The 24112-nt window shown below is 37.9% G+C and overlaps 1 protein-coding gene across 1 annotated transcript in view; it reads right to left on the bottom strand.

Moving 5' to 3' along the window:
* The window catches only part of LOC136866475 (ATP-dependent DNA helicase Q5), a 273167-nt gene that overhangs the window by 171768 nt on the left and 77287 nt on the right, over window positions 1–24112 (bottom strand). Inside the window, exon 2 of the mRNA XM_067143466.2 lies at window positions 293–417. Coding sequence (XP_066999567.2) covers window positions 293–417 — 125 coding nt within the window. The remainder of the gene's footprint in view (window positions 1–292; window positions 418–24112) is intronic.

Below are 24112 nucleotides of genomic sequence, written 5' to 3' on the forward strand. Positions count from 1 at the left end.
GCGAAGTGAATAATAATAATAATAAGAAGAAGAAGAATTTGTGGGCTCTGACTGATTGTTTTGTTTTTATCTACACTGCATGCTGACATAGGTTGTCTGCAATGTAAGGTAAGGTAAACAAGTTTCAGCTTTTGACAAATATCTGGCTGGTAACACAGCGGGTAAGTTACCTGCTCCTTCAGCAGTGGATGGTAGAACTGACCCAAAACTTGTGAAGTTCATCAACTTAAAGGAAGAAAATATAAACATTCACTGTCTATACCAATACGCTTTCTCTCAATTTGATAAATACCTTCATGAGTGCCAGCAGTGGGGAAAACACAATAGCCACTTTTCTTTGTTGGAGCACGGCAGGAAGCTGGAAGCATAAGGACTTCCCTGACCCAGTTGGCATCGAGATGAAAACATCATCTTTCCCTGTTGAAAGAAGAAATATCAATCAGAACTTCAATTAGATTCAAACGAAAATACACAAATCAATGACTGTGTAATCATTCACGTATCGGTCAAGCCCTGTGACGAAAGTGAAACTCTCACATGTTAATGTAATGCTCTGTAAATCACTTAGAAATACCAATTGGCTAAACAGTAGCATCAGATTAAATAATGCAAGATATCTTACGATGGCCAAGATTCTTTTATTCATTTCCATTTATTCTTGTCCAAATTTTTACTATCTCTTCATAATATACAAAAACAAAAAACCTTTTAATTAAGTCACAAGCATACTCACTTCGGTCATGGAGAAGTAGAGGGAGACTATGGCAACAATAGTTAAACTCTGTTTACTGATAACATGTGTGGAACTAAACAAAGTCACATAGGTAGTTGAAATAGAGGATTTTTGAGACATATAGTTAATTCACAGAGGTTTGCAGACTGAATGCTGAAAGGCATTATAGTCTGTAATGAATATATGTATGAATAAAACAGTTTCCTAACTCTACATTATCTCCTCATTTCGAGTGTCCTTCTGGCACTGTTCCCGTCTATTTGCAACAGCAATCATTCTCGCTGCTTTCATGCCTCAGCTGATATTTTTTTTTTTTTTTTTTTTAATATCCATGTTGACTATGATATCAAATAATCCAATGAGAAGGTGGTCTCTCTCACTCCTCCAAATTGTAACCACACCCCCTTCTGCGTATATGTCACCAACTCCTCAACAGCTGTCCAATTCGATGAGACAGCCAATATCATGAGCATGATACACACCTATCACCTTTCCAGAGGAAGCAGAGGGGTAGTACTAATTAATACCTCAATTACACACTCACACTTTTCGTTTAACACCACATTCATTCTTTTCTTTTTCATTCATTTCTAGACTCTAAATACACTGAAATAAATCACCGATATGTGTTTTCAATATGTCTCTAAAGGTTATAATTATCATCTGAGGAGAGTTTTCCTGCTACTGTATTAACTAGAACACCGCAACTAATGGACGACTATTTTAAGGATTTTAAAGAACTTCATTTCATTTCGCTTTAATTAATAATCAATCCATTAACTTCCTCAAACAAGTTATGTGACAAAGTGTTACACAGATTACAAATTTTTGGGCTTATTTATACCGCTTACCTTATTTAACAACTGGTGGACAGTAACAACACAGAAAATTTAAGCAAACTTTTTATAGGATTTTCATGTGCAATGTAACATTATTTTTAAGTATTTAAATGGGCCTCTTGTACTTTTTGTAATATTGATTCTTGCATTAAGGAACTGAAGATGTCTTCACAACGGGACGAAAACATGTATTCCTATTGCAAAATAATGTTTATAGAGTGGCTGCAAAAACTGCAAGTTTATGGGAGGTTTTAAAATATTGCATTTCACATTTTTTAAAAATTCTCCTCAGGTATATAGGAGTTTTTGCTTAGTGATGTACGGGAAGGAGACCTTCCACTTGGTACCAAAATCTTGCTTTCAACTTTGAAGTCATGTATGAGGTTTCCACCAGCAATGGCGAAATATTAGTCCTTAAGTGTCAAATAACATAATTACATTACACTATCCATGCTAGTGAATGGAAGTTGAAGTGTAGTGAAGAATGAAAATTTAAATGAATATAAAGAGGCAATTTCAGGCACCCTAGGAACTCGCTACCAGAGAATGGCATACTCACAATATCACCAGAAAATTCAAAAATTTCCAAAACTCCCAAGGGGCCAAGCTAGAGCAGTTTGAAACTGGAACTGAGAAACAAAACAGCGTACAAAATTTTCCAACCAGTGGGAGACGTTTTTTTCAAAGTGATGACCTATAGTCTTCATGGCCCTTGTCTTTCTGTGGCTCTATAGTTTCATTTCATTTCACTTTCATTTTTCCCTCAGATTAGTGTTAACAGAGGATGGTTGCCCAGTTGTACTTCCCCTTAAAACAATAACCACCACCAATACCCATTTGTACAGCATTTGTCTTGATCTCCCCTAATTCGTCCTTACCTTGTTTAGAAACACCGAAATCTATCAGGGCACATTAACTCCATTTGGTGGATGGTTAGTACCGAGCAGTGGCCTTTACTGCAAAGGTGCACGGTTCACCCACACTATTGTCCATGAATTTATTGCATTGAAAGCACATACTAAGAGGAACTGAGACAACTTACCAGGATCTTTTCTAGATTTGGGACATCTAAAGATACCGTCAGCAGTGCCCTCCTCCCCTACTGGTTTAATGACGCATTAACACATCGACGTGATGGAAGGAAAGTAGCAGCCATAACCTTAATTAAGGTACAGCCTGGTGTGAAAATGGAATAATGGGGAAGAAGAAAGTGAAAGTCAGCATAGTGACTTCTTGGGAGACGCCGCCAGTAGTTGGTCCTTCACATCCTGGATCATTTCATTCGACATGTCGTTTAATAAAGTCCCTTGGTTTCCAGTTTCTTCAACAAGTACTAGGCGGATGCCAGCCTCCAAAATTTCCCATAAATTGCTGTTGACATGACTTTACTGACTCTGTTTTCCAATAACTACGGACTAGCACTCGCTCCTCCAAAGTGTACCAATTAATTTTCTAAATATCCTATATATACTCACATGCACAATGCACTGCACTAACACTCAAAATCAACCAACAACCAATTGTACGGTATTGCGTAAAAGCATCATCATCATCATCATCTTCCTTCCAAGTATTGGGCCAAGTGTCCCGTTATGGTCTTGCATTTTCCCTCCCTCTCTTCATCGGACGTCCTAGAGATCATTTTCCTCTGGGTTGGTATTGAAGAATCTCTTTTGGCAATCTGCCAGGTTCCATCCTTTGTATACGACGTTTCCAGCTTTCCAGATAACTGTAGATGTAGTCAGTTATTAGTTGTACTTTCAGTTCTTTTAGCACCTCTTTATTCCCTTTATGGTCACATTTTGTATACCCTGCTGTACGACGCATGAATGTCATTTCTCGTGCTGTAATTCGAGACAAGTCTTGAGATCTTAACGTTCATGCCTCAGATCCATAGCAAAGTGTTGGTTTAGCTAGGGTATTATAAAGGCGCAATCCAATATGTTTCTGAACAAGTGATGGTTTCATGATGTTGTTTATTATTCCTGTAGTTTTTGTGAATTTATTAATTTTTACTGGTATATCTAATTCTGATTCGTATTATAAGTTGTACCCAAGATAATCGAATACATTTACTCTTTCCAATGTTGTATTACCTAAACATATTTTACTACGAATCGGTTCTCTTCCCTTGAAGGCCATTATTTTTGTCTTTTCTGTTGAAATAATCATATTAAAATTGAGGAAACATTTTTTAGATTGAAAACTGATCCTTTTAAGTCATTTTCCGTCATAGCCAGCAATGCAACATCATCAGCATATAATATGGCGTCTAGATGTTTGAGGCATATACTTATTGATATTGATCCATGGCGTACTTGTTTCCAAGTTTCCATTATTGCATTCATACATATTATAAAAAGTAGAGGGGAGAGTCTGCAGCCTTGTCTTACACCACCATTTATTGATTTCCACTTGGTCTGGTTCTTGTTCAATTTTACAGAAATGAGATTGGATTTGTAAATGTTGTAGATATTGTTAATAATCTGTTAAGAGACATTGTCTTGTTTTAGAATTTCAAGCAATTTGTTTCTGTTTACTCGGTCAAAGGCCTTTTTAAAGTCCACAAATGCAATGTGTGTTTCCAAATTGAATTCTCTACGTTTTTCTATTAATATCTTCATAGTGAAATATGCATCAGTGCAGCAGCGCCCTTTATGGAAACCTTCTTGTGCATTCCCCAATTCATCTTCATAATGTTGCTCCAACTTATCTTTACTGATATTTGCATATATTTTATAACCTGAGTTAACAATGCTAATTCCTCTGTAATTTTCACGTTTTTTATGTTACCTTTTTTATGAAGAAGGATAACTATTGCTTTCTGCCAACTTTCTGGTGGATTTTCTCCATTCCAAATTTGACTTAAAAAGCTGAGGAATCTTTGTTTGAAAGTTTTACTTGAATATTTGAACAGTTCAGTATGTATTGCATCCTGTCCAGGTGCTTTACCATTCCTTAGTTTCTTCAAAGTTTGGTCTAGCTCTTCTAATGTTATAGATTCCAATGCAATGTTGTTAGATACTGGAAAAGTTAACACTTCATTTTTTGAACTTGTCCATAGTGTTTGAAAATAATTAAGCCAGTCATTTGGTGGTATTATTTCAAGTTTTACCTCTTCCTTAATTTCCCTGTTTAATTTCTTCAGAATTTTATAAGTTTGTGGTTGTGGTCTTGTTAAGTCTGTTTCCAATGTAGATACAAAATTTTCCCAACTTTCACTATGTTTTCGTCTAACTTCTCATTTAGCTACTGCTCTCTTATAATTGTATTTTAGTTTATCTCCTATTTTACCAGTTGAAAGAAATTTCTTGTAAGCATCTCTTTTTTTCTGATATGACCATTTTTATATCTTCATCCCAGATTCTGAAGCCCTTTTTTCTCTTCCATTTTCTTTTTATTCCTAAACTTTCAGAAAGCTGCCTGTTTCAAAGCTAAGCAAATATTTGACCATTCTTCCTCTACATTGGTACTCACTGGTTTTGCTTGAATTAGATTATTAAGTCTATTTTGGTATAGCCATTTTAGGCTTGGATCTTTTAAAAGACTAATTTTATAAGTTGTTTCTTTTTGTTCCAAGCAGGGTTTATTTTTATTTTTTTCATCCATCTTAGCTTTATGCGGATTGGTGAAACTACTAAGAAATGATCTGTTTCCATTTCAGGACCTTGATATACTCTAACATCTAAAATTAATTCTGCTAGCTTTTGGTTACAGATGACATAATCAATGATAGATCGCTGATTCCTAGCCGACCATGTGAACTTATGACTGTCTTTATGTGGAAATATGGTGTTCATTATTTTTAACTGATTGAAAAGAACAAAGTCAGTAAGTTTCCTTCCGTTGCTATTGCAAGTTTCCTCCCCAATTTGTTCCTATATTGTTCTAAATTTTGCGATTTCCTACTCTGGCATTAAAATCTCCCAGTAAAAGCTTATTAATTTTGTTACTTACTTCCTGTAAATTGTTATAGAAACTATCATTGTCTTCTAATCGTCCCTCTACTGCATATAAGCACCTCAGCCAAATGACAGAGATCAACAGAGATGCAGGATGGCAACAATCAAGCTGGCTGATGGTTATTCAGTGTCATAACAATTAGGTGATAAAATACATTCTTGTTCAAATCAGGCACCAGACACATTAGGCCCTAAACAAGTTGCTGTTTTTTTCCTGCATGTAACTTAACTGTCATGTATCCACTGAAGTACTCCCTTTCTCAAAGAATACACTGATCCCAATACAATTTCTATTTCAAGAAGTAATTTTATCACACGTTGTATAAAAACCTGTCCAACATTACCGATGTCTTTAATCCATTGTATCATTAGTGAACTCCAGTTCAAAAAATACAAAATGGTCAAGAGGGACACGTTAAGGAAGTATAGTGGCCGAGGAAGCAGAGATGTCACTTTTTTTTTTTTTTTTTTTTTTTTTTTTTAAGTTTATGATCAGCAGCGAATATGAGCAGGCCCCTTGACAAGATAGTTGGGTAAAAGGACTATCGCCAGTTTGAGGTGATGTGTAATACTAGCGAAGTACTGAAATGTACCTGTGATAATACAGATCTTTACAAAAAGATACAAAAGTTGAAAGCTAGAAAAGCAGCTGGGATTGGTAAATTTTCTGTGGATATAGCCTACTAAAGGCAATGGGTTGAGATATAGAGCCATGTCTGAAATATATATCTGATTCCTGTTTGAATGAAGGAGTGATACCAAATGGATGGAGAGTTGCAACAGCAGCACTAGTGTACAAAGGAAAGTGTGATAAACATAAAGCAGATACTTACAGGCCAGATTGACATGTGTTGCTTGTAGGCTACTGAGAAAGCATCTTTTCTGATTATATTAGACACAATAGTGAAATTACTAGCTGGTTTGATGGAAGGCAGTTCAGATTTAGGATATTCAGACTCAATTTGTAGGATTCCAGCAAGATATAGCAGATATTATAGATTCAGGGCTAGGAGTGGAAATAAAGCAACCATGGCCTTAATTAAGGTACAACCCCAGCATTTGCCTGGTGTGAAAATTGGAAACCACAGAAAACCATCTTCAGGGCTGCCGAGAGTGGGATTCAAACCCACTATTTCCCGAATGCAAGCTGACAGCTATGCGACTTAAACCGCACAGCCACTTGCTTGGTGGGGCACATAAGCGTTTAAGGGAAGTGCAAATAGTGATTGGATCATTTATCAAGGAAAATGTTTGATAAATTTTCAAGTTCTTAGAAATTGTAAAAAAGACAATGATTAAAGAGATGAAAGAAAGAAGGAAAAAACCATGGGTCACATTTTTAGACACAATGACTTCCTATACATCATCTTTAAAGCAAAGGTTGTTGGCAGGAGGGGAAAAAAAGAAACCAAGAGAGTTCTATTTCAATATCTTGACCACCAGAATGATCTGCAGTTCTTACAGCTAAAACAAACTGCCAAATAAAGAACTCTGTGGATGCAGCGACAAAGCTTAGCCTGTAGACCAGATTCGCAGCACACTGTTTCGCCTTGTGGAATATCTTGGCAAATCCTGCCTACTGTAGCAGTATTTCTAATGGTAAGGAGCAGTCCCAATAGATCACAAACCCTTGTGGAAGGTACAAAAACCACTGGAATGCTCAGGAAACATGATAAATCATGTCCTATACACTACTTCTGTTTTCAACAATGAACCTATGCAAATAGAGATGTTCATCACTGACCAATATTAAAACAAAAACAAAACAAAAAAAAAATGGAAGAGGTTTCTATCTGTAGACTACAAATTACAAGTAGGTTTGTTTGCAATTCTTCCCTGTATTAAAAATTGTGCAAAAGTAAACATCTCCACATTCCCACTGGGTTGAATAATAATAATACAATAACTGACAGAACAGCTGCTTCTGTGGAACAGTGGTTGAGTGTCGGCCTCCGGATTCCAAGATAGCAGATTCAAACCCGGCAGAGGTAGTCGGATTTTTGAAGGGTGATAAAAAGTTGTCGACACTCCATGTCGTACAATGTCGGCATGTAAAAGATCTCTGGTGACACATTTGTTGTTTACCCAACAAAATGAATTAAATCTCAGCCAAAGACGTCCAAGAGAGTTTCGGTTTACTCGGTCTGCCATGTAGTAGGCCTAAAGTCAAACGGAACGTCAAAATTGATGAGCAGACAGCCGGATGGAATCAAATTGAAAAGTCTGCACACAGTAGCTGAGGCTATACAATTATTATTATTTGTATTATTAATTTTTACTGACAGAACATTCTTAATTTTTCAGTTTCTATTACCAGTATATTTTTTTGGTTCTCTAAGGTTAATAAACAAAACATCAATGAAGTATTTAATATAAACACCTCTTTTCTGTGTGTTTAGAGCATGAATGGATACTGTAGTCTGAAGTATAGTTAGATCATATTAATCGCCATAAAATGCTATTAGGCAGCAAATCTCCAAACACTCGAGTCCAAACAGCATACTTCTATTCTTAATACTGCAGTTGCTATGTAAGCAACAGCCTTTCAAAACCTTCTATGACCGAGCTCGATAGCTGCAGTCGCTTAAGTGCGGCCAGTATCCAGTATTCGGGAGATAGTAGGTTCGAACCCCACTGTCGGCAGCCCTGAAAATGGTTTTCCGTGGTTTCCCATTTTCACACCAGGCAAATGCTGGGGCTGTACCTTAATTAAGGCCACGGCCGCTTCCTTCCCACTCCTACCCCTTTCCTGTCTCATCGTCGCCATAAGACCTATCTGTGTCGGTGCGACGTAAAACAACTAGCAAATAAAAAAAACCTTCTATGTCTTTATAATTAACATTCTTAGTTGCATTTTGCAATCTTTCCTGACTGTTAATAACGGTCATAGTCACAGAACCTTCATGTGGAATACAAACTACACGAACGTAACGTATGATTTTCATAAATCCTATATGCTTACGACGGGCTTCGAATTGCAGTTGACTTGGTATGAAGTCAGTAACATACCACTTGACTATTACACTCATCGAATAACTTTCTACTTATATGACTGGTTGTGTAAAATTCTACTCAACACACATTCAAAGTCCATTCTAAATAAGTCTGCAGCCAGTATCATCAAGCAGGCTTTCATTGCTTTACCCACTGAAACAAGGAAGGCAGTAGAAAAGAGGAAGCAAAATGATGATCTGATTTAAAAGTCTATTAATAGACTTGATATTTTATATTATTAAGATTTCATCTCTCCCTTTCTTGTACCATATATACACAAATAATCCCTGCCATCGAACAATCCCAACACCCCAATTTTGGAAGGGAAATTTTGAAGGAAAAAAAAAAAAAACCTTAACAATAATGACATCTGGTCTGCATGACTGATTTGTGAGAGTGAATATAAATTTCTCTGGCAAAACTGATATATGTGTGGAAATCCACATTATTTTCTTCATAATTGCCTATAAGATGATGTGCAAAGCTAGTTTTCCTACAATAACAGAAGTTTTAGAAGTGAAGCTTCCGCGGTGTGAAGAATTAAATAATAACTGAAATTATTTCAATCAAAAACATGCGTGCCTGGTGCACATTCCTTTCCTTCGACACTACAACCAACAGAGATGATGATGATAATCACGCCCAAGTATCCTCAAATGCTGAAAGTGCTCCAGTATGAAGCAGTCACAACAGCTTTTCACTGACTATACTGAAGTCTTCAACTGAATTTCCACACAGCAATTTGGACAGTGAGGATCTTGATCTTGAATAGCAGCACAGTCACATTCAGCATTCTGTGTATAACCCCTTCTTTTGAACACAGCCTTGGTTCTCGGCATTCCAGTTCTTGTCCTGTTTAGGACCTTCCAGAAATACGTGCTGGACCTCCTTCTACTGACCAATCAAAGTTGGACAGTGAGGAATGTTGCTGCCACTACTGATTCCTAAGAACACTTGATGTGGCGTTATTAAGGAAACTCAACTGTGACCTGGACACTGTTGTATTATTTCAAGGCTATGGAGAGGATGACAACTGTCTACCTCTCGTGTGAGTTTCTCAGCTTCAGGTGCCACTTGCTGTCAGATTGGAGGTAGAGCTATGTCACAAGTGTGGTATAGTTTTCTCTACGTTTGTTGGTTTGAGGCAGCCAGAATAATATTCACTTTCCAGAGTTGACCCACACAGGACAAGCATACTCACCTGTTAAGAAACTAAGTGCCAAGGCTGTAGTTTAAACAGTTGCTGGATGCACTACCAAGCTTGACCCTATTAGCATGCATAGTAGACAATTGCTGGCTCTGACTTTCATAATGACAGAATGATAATGTGTTTTAAAAGAAAGAGACTGATCAAGCTGAACTCCAAGGTATTTGAATTCAAGCTGCCTTCCTTCCCAGTTGATGTTAAGTTTGTGATTTGCATCAGGACTACTCATGTAACCTGTATTTGAATAGGATTTTGTTTAAGGCCCCTGTGATACCTGGACAATTCACTGAGGCAGTTCCGCAGTCTGGATTCCACTTCCCAAAATGAACAGGACTGAGTTCGAATACAAAAATTGTCAGCAAACAGGAAATGTCTAGTATTTAGTCCAATACGCTGACCATTAGTGATCATAATACAGTGATAAGTGAATGTCAGATGAAGCTCAAAAGTATGAAAAGATACCCTAGAAAAGGTAAATGGGATCTTTCTTGAGGAGAAACACACAAAGGCAGAGACATTATTGAACAATGGTAACCCAGAGAGAGCTTACAAATCAGTAAAGACTTTATTTAAATATAGAAGAGTAGCTCATACTGGGCGGAAAATAGCACACTTATGCACAAGCAGAAATACACAGCAGCAAGATGGAAAGAGTACTTAAGAGAAATTATACTGTATGGAGGCACCATTGAGTACGATATGACAGAGGGTGAAATGGATCTGAATCCACAGGATTCACGGGATAATATGAGGGAACAGTTTCATCAAGCAGTCAAGACCATGAAAGAGAAGGAAGCACCTGCAGTTGACAAACTTCCTGCTGAACTTATCAAGTAAGCCAGAGCCAGTGTGAAGGATGCACTCTACAATTTGATGTATAGAATTCATGAAACTGTTGTACTGCCTGATATTTTAAGAAGTGTATAATTGTTCCCCTGCCAAAAATATCATTAACAAAGAAATGTGAAAACTGTAACATTATAGAACCCTCAGTCTTCTATCACATGCCCCAAAGATCTTAATAACAATGATCTTACAAGAATGGAAAGGAAAGTGGAGAACATTATATCAGAAGACTATTTTGGTTTCAGGAGGGGTAAAATTACACAAGACACAAGTAGGCCCCGAGATTGGTCACTGAAAAGTGAATAAGGAAAGACAAGAACTTTGTTGAATTCATCAATTGTGAGAAAATATTTGACAGGGATGAATGGTCGCTCTTCAATATACTTGGGAAGAATGGAGTGAAATACAAAATCTGGAGGCTGAAATGGAGTATCAACATGAATAAAGATGAAATAGCTGTTATGTTATAAGATGTGCTGAACACTGGAAGAAAGCAAAGAACAAGACAGGAGTTTGGCAAGGATGCCTACTTTCACCTACATTATTTACTGTATATTCCCAGAAACATTTGAATGAAGTAACAGAAAAACTAGGAGATGTCAGAGGAGTGTGTGTAAAGGGAGAAAATATAGACATGCTATGTTTTACAAATAGCAGCAGCAGTGCTTGCCGAAAGTAGCTGATGGAAATGGAGACTACCCATAGCATTGTGTACAATATGAAAATAAACAAAGAAAAAAATCAAAATCCCTGTAGTAAGCAGGCATGGCACAAAGGCTGACAAAGTTTTGGATGGACACAGGCTAGACAGTGTAGAGGAGTTCACCTACCTTGGAAACAAAATTCCATCACATGCATGTAGTATGACAGACTGAGTGTGCAGAATATATTAGGCTAAGGCAGCCTTCAATAGAAAGCAGAACCTCTTCAACACACATCAGTAAAGATCTAACGAAACAACTCATTAAAACATTTGTTTGGAGTGTTAGCCCTTATGAAAATAATATGTGAGCACTTGGAGTAAAACAAAGATAAAAATCAAAGGTTTTGAGATGTCGTGCTAGCACCGGATGATCAAGATTTCATGGACAGCCAGTCACAAATGAAGAAGAGCTGCAATAGATGGGAGAGGGGAAAGGGGTGCTTTCTCTGTGGAACACAATCAAGTAATGACGCGACTCTTGGATGGGGCACACCTGGGACCATTCTGTAGCCAGTGGAGGAGATAGATCTGAATTGTTCAATGATGTTAAACCTGTTCAGTATGCTGATTTTCCTAAAATTAAAACTGTTACCTTCCATAGCCCCAGTAATATTTCTGCGACTGAATATGAAGTGTACACTCTATTTCTGTCTCTGTCAGAAAATAGGCCCCCCGACGGTCGCCGTCCTATCTTCCTTGAGAATACAGCAGCTCTTTCATACCCTATTAGTATGATATTCGGTCGTCACTTCTCAGTCGGCTATTTACTGAGCTCCTGGAAACTTGCATACATCACACCAGTTCTTAAAGGTGGAAAGAGGTCAGATATCGCAAATAATCGTCTGATCTTTATATTACCTGTTTTATCAACTATTTACGAAAAGATCATCCACCAGCATTTACCATTTGATACATATACCCCCCTCTCCAGCAGCATGGTTTCCATCCTACAAGCTCCTGCGTAACTAACTTGGCTATCCTCCTCCATCAAGCCACGTCTGCCATCCATGCGGGTTCTCAACTTGATATACTGATAATGCGAATGCCGTCTATACTGTAGATCACACGCTTCTTTCACACAAACTTTCTGAACGTGTGCATGGGAGACTCCTAGCTCTTATTAACAACTTTCTGAGTGAAAGATTACAGTGCATGGTCCTTGATGAATGCAGTTCTCCCACCACCACCCTCTCTGGTGTCCTGCAGGGCAGTATCCTAGGTCCCCTTCTCTTTGCCCTGTTTATTGATGATCTTATCAATACTGTTTACCACTATTCTTGTGAAATCCTTCTCTTTGCAGATGATTGTAAAATCTTTCAAGCAGGTTGATTCTCTCACCGATACAAGCCTAATTGCAAAATACACTTAATTCACTGTCATCCCTCCAAGTGTTCCACCATTTCATTCACACTTTGTAAATCCCCCTGCTGAACCAACTGATTTCAATTTTTGATAATCAAACACTTGGGAGTGCATTTTAACAGTAAAATGTTGTTTGTTTCACACATAAACAGGGTCCCCTCATGTGCTATGTCACTCCTTGGTTTACTCAACAGGTTTTGTAACATAATAGATATAAATGCCCTCAGAGCATTCTACGTTTCCTGTATCTTACCGATTATTGAATAAGTCTCTCCAGTCTGGTTCATTTCTTCTTCTTCTTCTTCAAATCTCTGCCACTTTGACCATGTGTAATCATCAGAGCCAAGGTCCCAGTCTGTCGCAACTTGAGCACTACACAATTGCTTGGGAAATTACACCTCAAAACTCTTTCTGCTTGGAGGAAAGTAGCCAACCTGAAGCAGCTATACAAACCAGCTAATGGTTTATTTAGGTCACCAGAATTAATTACCTTATTCCCCCTCCACAACCCTTCCCATAATACAAGAATGAAGATCCTCTTCCATATTTCTTACTCCCAGCTTTTTCTTACCCAAAGGTCCATCTCTATATGCATTTCAGTTATGTTTAATATCTTATCCATCAACAGGAACCTAGATATTTTCTTCCTAGCATACCGTTCCTTCTATCACGATATTTCTCACATAACTTAATTTTCCTCCTGGTTCTTTCCTGCCTCTTCTCTTATGTTTAAGTGAATTTTCCTTTGTTTATGTAAATATACTGTATAAAATGTAGGTTTGTACAGGTTATATTGTGTATATTTGTGTCCTTTGTAAATGTTAGCTATGCCGTTGCTGATAATAAATAAATAAATAAACAAACAAGTACATAATACTTTATGGATCACAAATATATCACATTATGCTGTATGTTAGAGGAACAAAGTTACTATGTGAAAGCACAGCATGTCGATAGATTGGCACTGCCAATACAGAGCTGGGCAAACAATTAAAATATCAGAATTTGCTGGTTTGAGGATTAATAACAACTACTTACACCTTATGAGGAAACTCATTATTCCTCTTATTAAGCCCCTTCATTCACTTCTGCAAACATTATGTCATATCTGAATAGCAAAAAGTGAAATCATACATCATCACCATCATCATTACAGTTTTCATTTTTCCTTGTCCAACTCTGTCGGGGTGTCAATGGTACTTCTCCACCATTGCCTCCCTTTCCACTACTCCTCTTCAGTAATTGTATTCCATTCCAGTCTTCTTCTTCTACTGTTCTTGACAGAGCCTATCCATCTTGCTCTGAGCCGCCCTCTTTCCCTCTATCTTAGCTTCCAACACTTGCTTTGGTATCCTTTCCTCCTCCATCCTCATAACAGGTCCAAACCATCTCAATTTATTCTTCTCCAACTTATCACTCAGTTTTTCTACCCCTATTTCTTTTCTGACTTCAACATTTCTTACTCAGTCTATTCTTGTCTTCCCTACCATTCTCTTCAGGAACTTCATCTCAATGGCCTGAATTTTACTCTCATCTCTTGCTGTCAATATCAAAGTCTCTGATGCGTATATTAATAAAGAGGTACAGAACATCTTGTACATTGTCTCTTTACATTTCGTAGGAACTTCTCTGTTCCACACCAAGTTCCTCACATTCTGGTAGAACGTATTTCCCACTTGTACCCTTCTGCTGTTCTCCTTATCCAACTTTGCATCTTGCATTATTTCACTTCCCAAATATTTGAAGCATTCAACAACCTTAAGGTTTTGTCCCCTGATTCCTTCTCTTTCTCCTCTTGTCATCACTACTGTTTTGCTCTTCTCCACACTGACTTTCATATCATATTTCTCAATACTGTTATTTAAAGCCTCTATTTGGATTTGCACTTCTGTATTGTTGACTCCCCAGATCACTATGTCATCCACCAACAACAATATTTTCATATCCCCTCTATATGTTGCCTTTGTTTCCTTTAGAATTTCATCCATACAAAACAAATGAAAATGGACCTCTTAAACTGCTAACATTTGAAACAGATACAGCTGTAAATTTATTAATTTCAGGACATTGTAACATTGCTCAGCTCCCTCTATTTGGAATATTTAATACTTTCTAAAATTTCGTAGAAGGGCATGGAATGAAATAGAAACCATTTGTAGTCTAACTGTCTTTATTGGAATTAAATTTTGCAAGAATACAGATTAGGCCTATATTTATTTTATATATTCTGTATGATTAAAGGAAACAATTACATACAATCACTTACATAACAGTTTAAAGTACTGCCCTCCAGAAAAAGCAACACTTTATATTTTAAAAAATAATTACAGTTTATGGTAACAAAATTTATTTTTTATTTTCAAAACATGTTACAGGGAAGAAAGTATCTTTCCATACCTATTCCAAAGATAATAATGCTCAAAACATTTCAAGATTTTTTAAAAATTAAAAGAAGCAGAAACTGACAGATTTTCTGATTACCAAAATTACTGGTTTAAATGACCTAAGTTTAAGGAAACTTGTTAGATTTTGGTTATGTGATCAATATAGGTATTGCCACCCCTGGCTGTTGCAAGTCTTCTGGGCATGTTCCTGATCAAGCCCTGGATGTCCTCTTGTGGTACATTCTCCCATTCTTCTTAAATCACCACCTTTAGTTCAGTTAGATTGTTGAGAACTCAGTGCCAAAGGAAACAACTAATCATGTCCCAAACATACTCAACAAGGTTGACGTCTAGACTCTTGGCTGGCCAGTCCCGAGTGGGAATGTTAACCTCCCAAAGAAACTCCATGATGCACCAAGCAGCATGAGGTCTTGCATTATAATTTAAATGGCATTACATGATTAATGAGAATCTCCTCAATATACCTGTGTGCTGCGAGGAATCCGGTCTCAACAAGTACAAAATTGGTATGGTTAACAGAAGATACACCACCTCATGCCACCAAGGAACCCCTCCACACTGTGTGATCTCAGTAAAGGTACAGGGAAAAAAGCACCCATCTGCCCTTCTCCATACCGTAAGTGTTCAGTCAGGTGACCTCAGGTTGAATCTAGACATGTCACTGAAGATTACATGACCCCACAAATGCTCAGTCCATTGTTCATGCACCTATGCGAAAAGAAAACTATCTCCAGTGTTGTGGCATAAGTACTGGTCCTCTGGCTGGTTTCCTCTGCCTCATGGAGCCGCCTCCTGACTGTGTTCCCAGTCACAACTACAGTGAGGACATGCACCAGATTACTCCGAGCCTCAACCACTGAAAGATATATGTTCCTCAACACTTGTAGTCCCATAAAGTGATGTTGCAATGCAGAACGGCACCTTGAATAGCCTGAGATAGGATTTCTGTGGTAGGTATGATGATTCTGATGAATGCCTTTAGGAGAAGTATTCAAAATCTCTGCTACATAGCAGTAGCTGCAGCCATCAATCACCAATGCTACTGCTTCTGCTGAGTCCACGGGACTTAGAGGCATATTGATGAGTTATTTATGGTTCAGAAACCCTTCAACTAATGCTCAGATACTAGTCAATCAGCGTTAAAGGTAAAAGGGCAACTACAATGCTGAAATAATGGCTTTTATAACTGATGCAAAATTAATAAGAAGTGCGTGGGAGCTCTCACCACTGTTTGAATGATTACAAGAGATGAGAGATTAAATTCATCTTGTTGGGCCATAATGACTGGAGTATCACAAATAAATAAATAAATAAATAAATAAATAAATAAATAAATAAATAAATAAATAAATAAATAAATAAATAAATAAATAAATAAATAAATAAATAAATAAATAAATAAACTGTAAACTTGGCAATGTACTCAATAGGTGAATAAATCAAGTTTTTTCTTATTGTGATGGTTTGAATGGGTTACAATATTTCATTCCAAAACCTGCTGTTATTCATTGTAGATTCTCCTTCAGTAATGTTCATAGAACACTAGTCAATCAATAAAATAATATTGGAAAAAGTATGGTAATCTTATTCAATGTAGAATTTAACTGAGCTTTCCAGCATTTTTTGGAGAGCAGTATACAAAATGAATAATATGAAGAAGAGCTGTTATCAACAATATCATGGCTTCTTCAGTGGTCACATGCAAGAAATGAAAGTTTCCCTTATACCACCACAGCAAGCATTCCCCGACAATATTGTGACAAAAGAGAGTGAGAGTGAGAGTGAGCGGGGCCATATGATGACGATAATGATGATGATGATGACAATTTTGACTGAGCAACAACAATGTGGGCAGACCAGAAGCAAGGAAAATAATAGCATCAATGAATTGTTGAGTCTCGTTATAGGGAAGCTCCAGAAAAGACGAAAGATGATTAACAATGAAGAATGCACCCAGAATGATCTGGAAGTGAAAATTACGAGAATCTTCTGTAGCCTATATAAAGAGCAAACCTTGCAAGACTGAGTAAGTCTTGAGTGCATCAATCGTGAGTGAAAGTAAACAGTTACAGGATGGTCATGAGTCTGTAATGATTCATTTGTCGGGTGTGAGGAAGTCAGACGGCTAAGTCTGAGTGGAGTTCAACGAAACTTGTTAAGGAATTGAACCGTTCCAGAATGACGCTTTGCTGTGGAGGCCGTGTTGCGGAAAACGAGTTCAGCGCGCAACCATGTGTGTGTGTGTGTGTGTGTGTGTGTGTGTGTGTGTGTGTGTGTGTGTGTGTGTGTGTGTGTGCATGCATGCGCGTGAGTGAACTTGTAAATAAAAAATAATTTAATAAAGTTAGTAAATAGTAAAATATGCTACCCCTCTGAGTAGAGATCTTTTTTTTTTTGCAAGTTGCTTTACGTCGTGCCGACACAGATAGGTCTTATGGTGACGATGGGACAGGGATGGGCTAGGAGTGGGAAGGAAACCACGGAAAACCTTCAGGGCTGCCGACAGTGGGGTTCGAACCCACTATCTCCTGAATGATCTTTAGTTTTAGGGCCCCTAATAACCTGCCACAATATGATTAATAGTTTGATGTGTATAACCACAGTCACAGGAAGGGCTCTTTATCTTTCCTCACTCACGCTGCCAGAACCTGAATCTGCTGTGATTGGTTCATCCTTGATTCAATCATATCCAAATTTTCCATGTTAAATTGAAACCAGGTGGGGTATTTACAAGGGTCTGAGATTAACCCTAGTTGGTCAGGTTTTGCTGTAGCTCTTACTTCACACCAAGGTTGATCCACAATGAACCAGGTTTCAAGCAACCTCTTGCCTAGCTTCCATGAGGGATTTCTTGAATCTAATCTCCCTCGATACTGCCTCGTACGGTCTTGGTGCATACGAAAGCATAGATTTTTGTAGTATGTTTGCCATTCACCTTTCAGGGATGTTTCCCTTCAAAAATAAGAAGGATGGATTTTGGGTAAAACAGGAAACCATTCCAGTGGTGTGGATTTAATGGTGCCAGACACTATCATTGTATTGATCAGTTGGGTGTCAACTCTTTTTTTTTTGTGTGTGTGCACTATTGAGCCATACAGGTCTGCAATGTTCTGCAACCAGAAAGTAAGATAAGGGCTGTTTTCCTCAGAACAACTGCATTTGCTGCCCAACTGTACCACTAAGCTCATGCAAGGTGAAGTTTCAGATTTTAAGCTTTGCTTCCAGTCTTCAAAGATGTTCGCTCTTCATCTGCGAATGGTGTAATACAGCACGCAGGTATTTTGGGTGAGTGCTCTACTTCAGCTGAACTCTGATTTTCTCTTTTTCTTTTTCAAGTTGCTTTACATCGCACCAACACAGATAGGTCTTATGGCAAGGATGGGACAGGAAAGGGCTAGGAGTGGGAAAGAAGCAGGAAGCGGGCTGCCGACAGTGGCATTCAAACTCACTACCTCCTGAATGCAAGATCACAGTTGGACGTTCCTAACCACATGGCCAACTCCCTCCGAAATCTGCAAAGTCCAATCGAAGACAACTGATCTCAGTTTTGTTCGTGTTAGGTTTAAGCCACCAGATGTTGAAGTTCAAGGAGCTCTTGAGCAAGCATCTTCAGTTGTTTTGAAATTACTTGAATGAACTGCCTCTCTCTCTCTTTTTTTTTTTTTTAACATCGCACTGTTATAGATAGGTCTTATGGCGACAATGGAATAGGAAAGGGCTAGGAGTGGGAAGGAAGCGGCTGTGGTCTTAATCAAGGTACAGCCCCAGCATTTTTTATGTGAAAATGGGGAAACCACAGAAAACCATCTTCAGGGCTGCCGGCAGTGGGGTTCGAACCCACTACCTCCCGAATGCAAGCTACTGAATTGTCAGAGCTGCATCGTCAGTATATATGAACTTACTAGAAATCATAGCTGGTAAATCTGCAGTGAAGAAGCTAAAAAGAAGTGGACTAAGAACTGGACCTTGTGGTAAGCCATCGTTTATTCTGTAACATTTGTTTATACCTTGTTGAGATACACAGATCTATTGCACAGCATTCTAAAGAGCAAAATGCAAGGGTCTTTACAAGGAATTATTCTGAGAAATTTCTGAATTATTCCCTGTACCCAAACTGTGTCATATTCTCATGATAGTTCGAGAAAGGCAGCCATGGTCCTTTTTCTGTCCTTAACATCCTTCTCAATGTGACTGGTTAGTGCTACAGATAGGTTATACAAAAGAGAAATTTTTGCATATGAAAAACAGGAAAATAATGTGAATGAAATTAGAACATGGATACAGTTGAGTCAATACACTATTATCAATAGAAAGCACAATGATACAAAAGTTGTTTACCGAGTCCTCTTAATGCTTTACGTTTTGGACTTTAGCTTCAGACAGGGAAAATAAAAGTATTAAACCTAGCAGTTTTCTCTTCCTTGTCTTGATGGTTAAGTGGTGGCCTTCAAAACTCAAGTTCAAAGAATTTCAGGCCAGAGGTGGCAGTATTTCTGAAATGATGGATATGTGAACTGATCGTGCAGTGCTGTCATGGAAGTGTATCATAAGTGGACAAATGGCACCATTCTGAATAACAAAATGAGGAAACAGTAAAACACAATGTGCCAATGATGAGAGGCAACAGTCAGTTATAAAGGTGCATGAGGACAACAGTAGAGATGGTCACTGACAAAATGAACCAGGAGGCTGTCAGACATGTATTTAAATATGACCGTTCAGTGAAGCCTGCTGTGTATGGGGCATTAAAGCAAACAAATGGTCAATGTACCTATGCCAACAAACATATATTCACAGAAAAGATTTCAATTTGTATGGTATTTTTGGAATTGGACCTCTGCTGATTGGCAAAGGGCACTCTGATGACCCTCTTTCTCAGCTTCAAAGAACAAATCAATAGTGGTGTGTCCAGCAAGAAATACTGGAGAATAAACATCCTGCAACTTCTGCTGGAAGAACACAACCTGGCTGAGGCAAATTTATGGTCTAGGAAATAACGTAAACTAGTGTCCTTGTATTCTTCAAGGTCGTGCAGCTATTTTCTGACATAGCCCTAATGGAGTTGAGCTGTCCATGGCTTCTTAACCACATACCAGCCCTCCTTTTCCTCCTCCTCATCATCACTGTACAGTTCCAGTTTCCCAGGTACTGTTAATGAGCCTCTTCCACTTCTTCCTGTCCATATACAACTTGTCATGGAGAACTATATCCACTGGTAACTAGATCAATCTTGATCAAGTCCATCCATCGGGTTTTAGGTCTTCCTGCAGGTCTTTTCCCCTCCACCTGTCTTTCCAAACTTATTCTGGCTGTTCTTGCAGGCTCCATCCTCATCGGAAATCGTCCTTTCACAGTCTGCGATTTTTCAAGTAGATCATTCAGTAGAAGACCTTTCCCGACTACTTTGAGCTCGTACCACTCGCTCAGTATGTCTTCTACGTTGTTCTCCTCAATTTGGAGGTGTTTTGAATAACGAGTGACAAGAAGCTGTATTTCACTGTTGCCATAATTTTCAAATTGTTTTCCTGATGGCCAGAAATATATGTCAAAAACACCAGTGGCACTTTGAATATCCTAATTTTGAAGAAATGTATCTTTCAGAAAGTTAATTACACTTGCCAAAATATGTTCCTTGTCGCTTGTGAAAGACTTAACTGACACACCTGATAACTGTATTTCACTGAAAACTCCTGAAAGTGCTGTAGCAGAAAGAATTTTTTTTTTTTCCACTGGGCCCTTGGTGTTCTGAAGTTGTTGCAATGAATTAATTGCATTATTTAAACGTTCTCTTACCTGATTTAAAATCAGATCATGCCTCTGAAATACAACTGAATGACTTTTGGATATATTCAGATAGTCATACAAGAAGTGAATTGTGATGAGAAATTTGAAGTCCTTGATCTTCTTTAGAAGACCTTTAGCCATGATTCCTTCTTCACCTTTCCTTTCAGAAATATTCTCCAAATGCATCAATAGGCATTCCTAATCTTTGACAACTGCATGCAAAGCATTTAATTTGCTTGCTACCCATCTAACTTGGTGTAAGTACTGCAATTTAGATATTTCATATTCCTGCAACTCCAAAATTTTCTTCAGTTGGCAAAGTTGTTTTGGCGAATGCCGATAAAACTTGTAGGGTTTCCTGAGTATAGAATCAATGTCATCAATGATTTTAAGTTTCACATTTTTTCAGTGAGTGAAGAACGATGAGTTGGAGTTGATGTGCAACACAATGAATACCAGGTTCTTAATTTGTTCACATATTTTAGTTACCAAACCATTACAAACACCAATCATACATGGTGTTTCATCAGTTTTGTACCTGTGAAGAGTTCTCCAAGCCCTAACTGAAGCAATTCTGTTTCTAGAGTTTCCATACACCCATCACTTATTGCATCCTCCAATGACACAATAGAAAGAAATGTCACATTCACCTTATTTTCTTTTAAAAAGCTAATGTAAAGTACCAGCTCCTCATCATCAAGTTATCTGTTGATCCATCTAGTAAGATACTGCCATATGAACCTTCCTTAATTTCACGTATCAAATCTTGCAAAGCAAGGCAATGTTTGAAATAAATTCTTTGCATTATTTATCATTCACATACTTCTCTAAATCAGTAACATTCAACTTGCTTAACAACCAAACCTTCAAAATCAGTGTATGGTCTGTTATGTTCTGCAATATGATAAGATGCCATGAATAATGCATTCATATGCTGTAACAGGTAAAGCAACTAGGAAAAAAAAAAAAAAAAAATTAGGAAAATTTACTGCACAATTTACACTTTACAATTCCTTCTTTATAGCGCAGCCATGGTAGTAATTCAAGCCACAATTGCTGAAATTTCGTTTGCCCGATAATTGAAATTGTGACGTATTTTTAATGTTTAATTAATCATTATTTTGAACACCATACATTTTGCACTGGTCATTGTCATCTTGAACACTATAATTGGCACTTCCATCAAGTGTTTTCTCACATTCACTCGCTTCTGTATCACTTTGTGTACATTTCCGGGCCTACCTGTGAAGAAGTCTGAAAGAGTACACTGTTTTTTTTACTCACATCAGTCAATTTGTGTGGCTCTATTCGTTTCATTTTGCCAATTTTCTTGAGTATAGATCAAAAACGTAAAATACGTAATAGACTACAACAAATCAACAATGTTAAATAGTTTCCGATTTCGCAGGCTTTGATGTCTGATGCGACGTTGCCAATTTTCCATGACCGCACAGGAATGAAAAAAAACGTATTTCTAAACAGCCAACCATTCAATACCAAGATACTGTAATTAAATTAAAAGTATAAATAATGTTCAGTGAAAATACAAGAATTGATAAACACATCATTCCATTTGTTTTAAATGCAAAGAATGAATTCCACGGGAATTTATCAGCACTGCTTTGGTGGCAATAGTTTAGGAACGGCTAGTCACGGGAAGGAAGGCGGTAATTTAGTGTTTGTGGAATTATTTAACGTAGTAGTTCTCAGCATTTCTCCACAACTATGGTCTGATCCTTGTACTCGGCTACCGATAACTGATCATCTGTAATGGAACTCGATTTGTTATACATCCACATGAAAGGCTACTTGTTTGACAGGTTGCAACAATGCCTCTCATGGCTGCTAGGCTGCTCTCGCGCAGAACTGAACATCAAGTTCCAAGGTACGAAGCGCCAATTACAGAATTCAAGACTCTGCCAAACGTATTGAAAATGTTCCTTGCACATATCAGAATATGAGCTACAGAAAACACGCAAAACACCATATGATTAGTTACTTTATAACATGGTGGGAAAGTACATGTGAGGGAACTCTGGACTTCGAAAAAAAAAATTTCAAAACCAAATTTGAAAACTCAGGTGCCAGGTAAAAATTTTCAGGCACCATGGCGACTGGGCACCCGGTATTTTTCAACCTCTGCTTATAACACTTCCTCACCAGTCCTTCAGGCACATTTCTTTTCCTCAGGCACTCCCAGATCTTGTCTCTTATAACACTATCACAGGCCTTTTCTATATCCAGGAATACAATGACCAGGTTCTTGCCTTTCTCCCAATACTTTTCCATCAGCATGCGGGTGCTAAAAATTAGATCCATTGTTGATCTGTTACTTCTGAATCCATATTGCTCCTCCTCTAACTTTGGTTCAATGATGGTTCTCAATCTCCTATGATCTTCTCTAGAATTTTTAGCCCATGAGACAGCAGTGTTATTCCTCTATAGTTAGTGGGTTTCTGCCTGCAGCCTTTCTTAAACATGGGAATTATAATGCCCTTGCTCCAATCTGTAGGTATTTTGTTGTCTGTCCACCACTTCATCTGCACCTGAAGATTTTCCTTTAGGCATAGATCTTAAGGCTGTCTCAGTTTATGTCCAGGTGATAGGAGGTTCCTCATTGTAGGCTTGGATTTCCACTTCTGTATTTTGGTCTTGAATGGGTCTATTCAGCAGGTGGTCGAAATGGTTCTTCAGGACTTCTCTCATGTCATTTTCTGTCCTAACAAGATTTCTATTTTCATCTTCAAGTGCCTTTATGGTCTTTATTGGTTTCCTTTTGCCTCTAGTAACACTATACAGTAGTTTCTTATTGCCTCTGCTGTCTTTCTCAAGTTTCTGAGTGAATATATTCCATGCCTTGGTCTTTTCTTCTGTAACTGTTCTTTTAACATCCAGTTTCTTGTTTCGGTATAATTGTTCGAGGTTTCTGATCTTTGCCTTGTCTCTAGTAGATCCGGTTTATTTTTCACCCGATCCCTTTCTTTCTGCAAGATATTTCTTTCCCTGATTGCTGCTCTCACTCTTTCTTTCCACCATGGTGTTTCCTTCTCCCTTGTTTTCATACTTATCTTTACACAAACTTCAGTTGCTTCCTTAAAAAAATGTCCCTTAGTCTGGTCCAATCAGTCTCTCCAGTTTTTCTTTCATCTCTTGGTAACAGGGTTTTTATCTGGTTCTGATACTCAGTTATCTGTTTTTTGGAGTTCCCATACTTTGATTTTTTGCATTTTCCTGTTCTGTACTTTTGGCACATGGAAATTTTTCAGGTCCGCTACTA

Source organism: Anabrus simplex, chromosome 3 (assembly GCF_040414725.1).
Source record: "Anabrus simplex isolate iqAnaSimp1 chromosome 3, ASM4041472v1, whole genome shotgun sequence".
In the NCBI taxonomy this organism is placed as follows: Eukaryota; Metazoa; Arthropoda; class Insecta; order Orthoptera; family Tettigoniidae; genus Anabrus; species Anabrus simplex.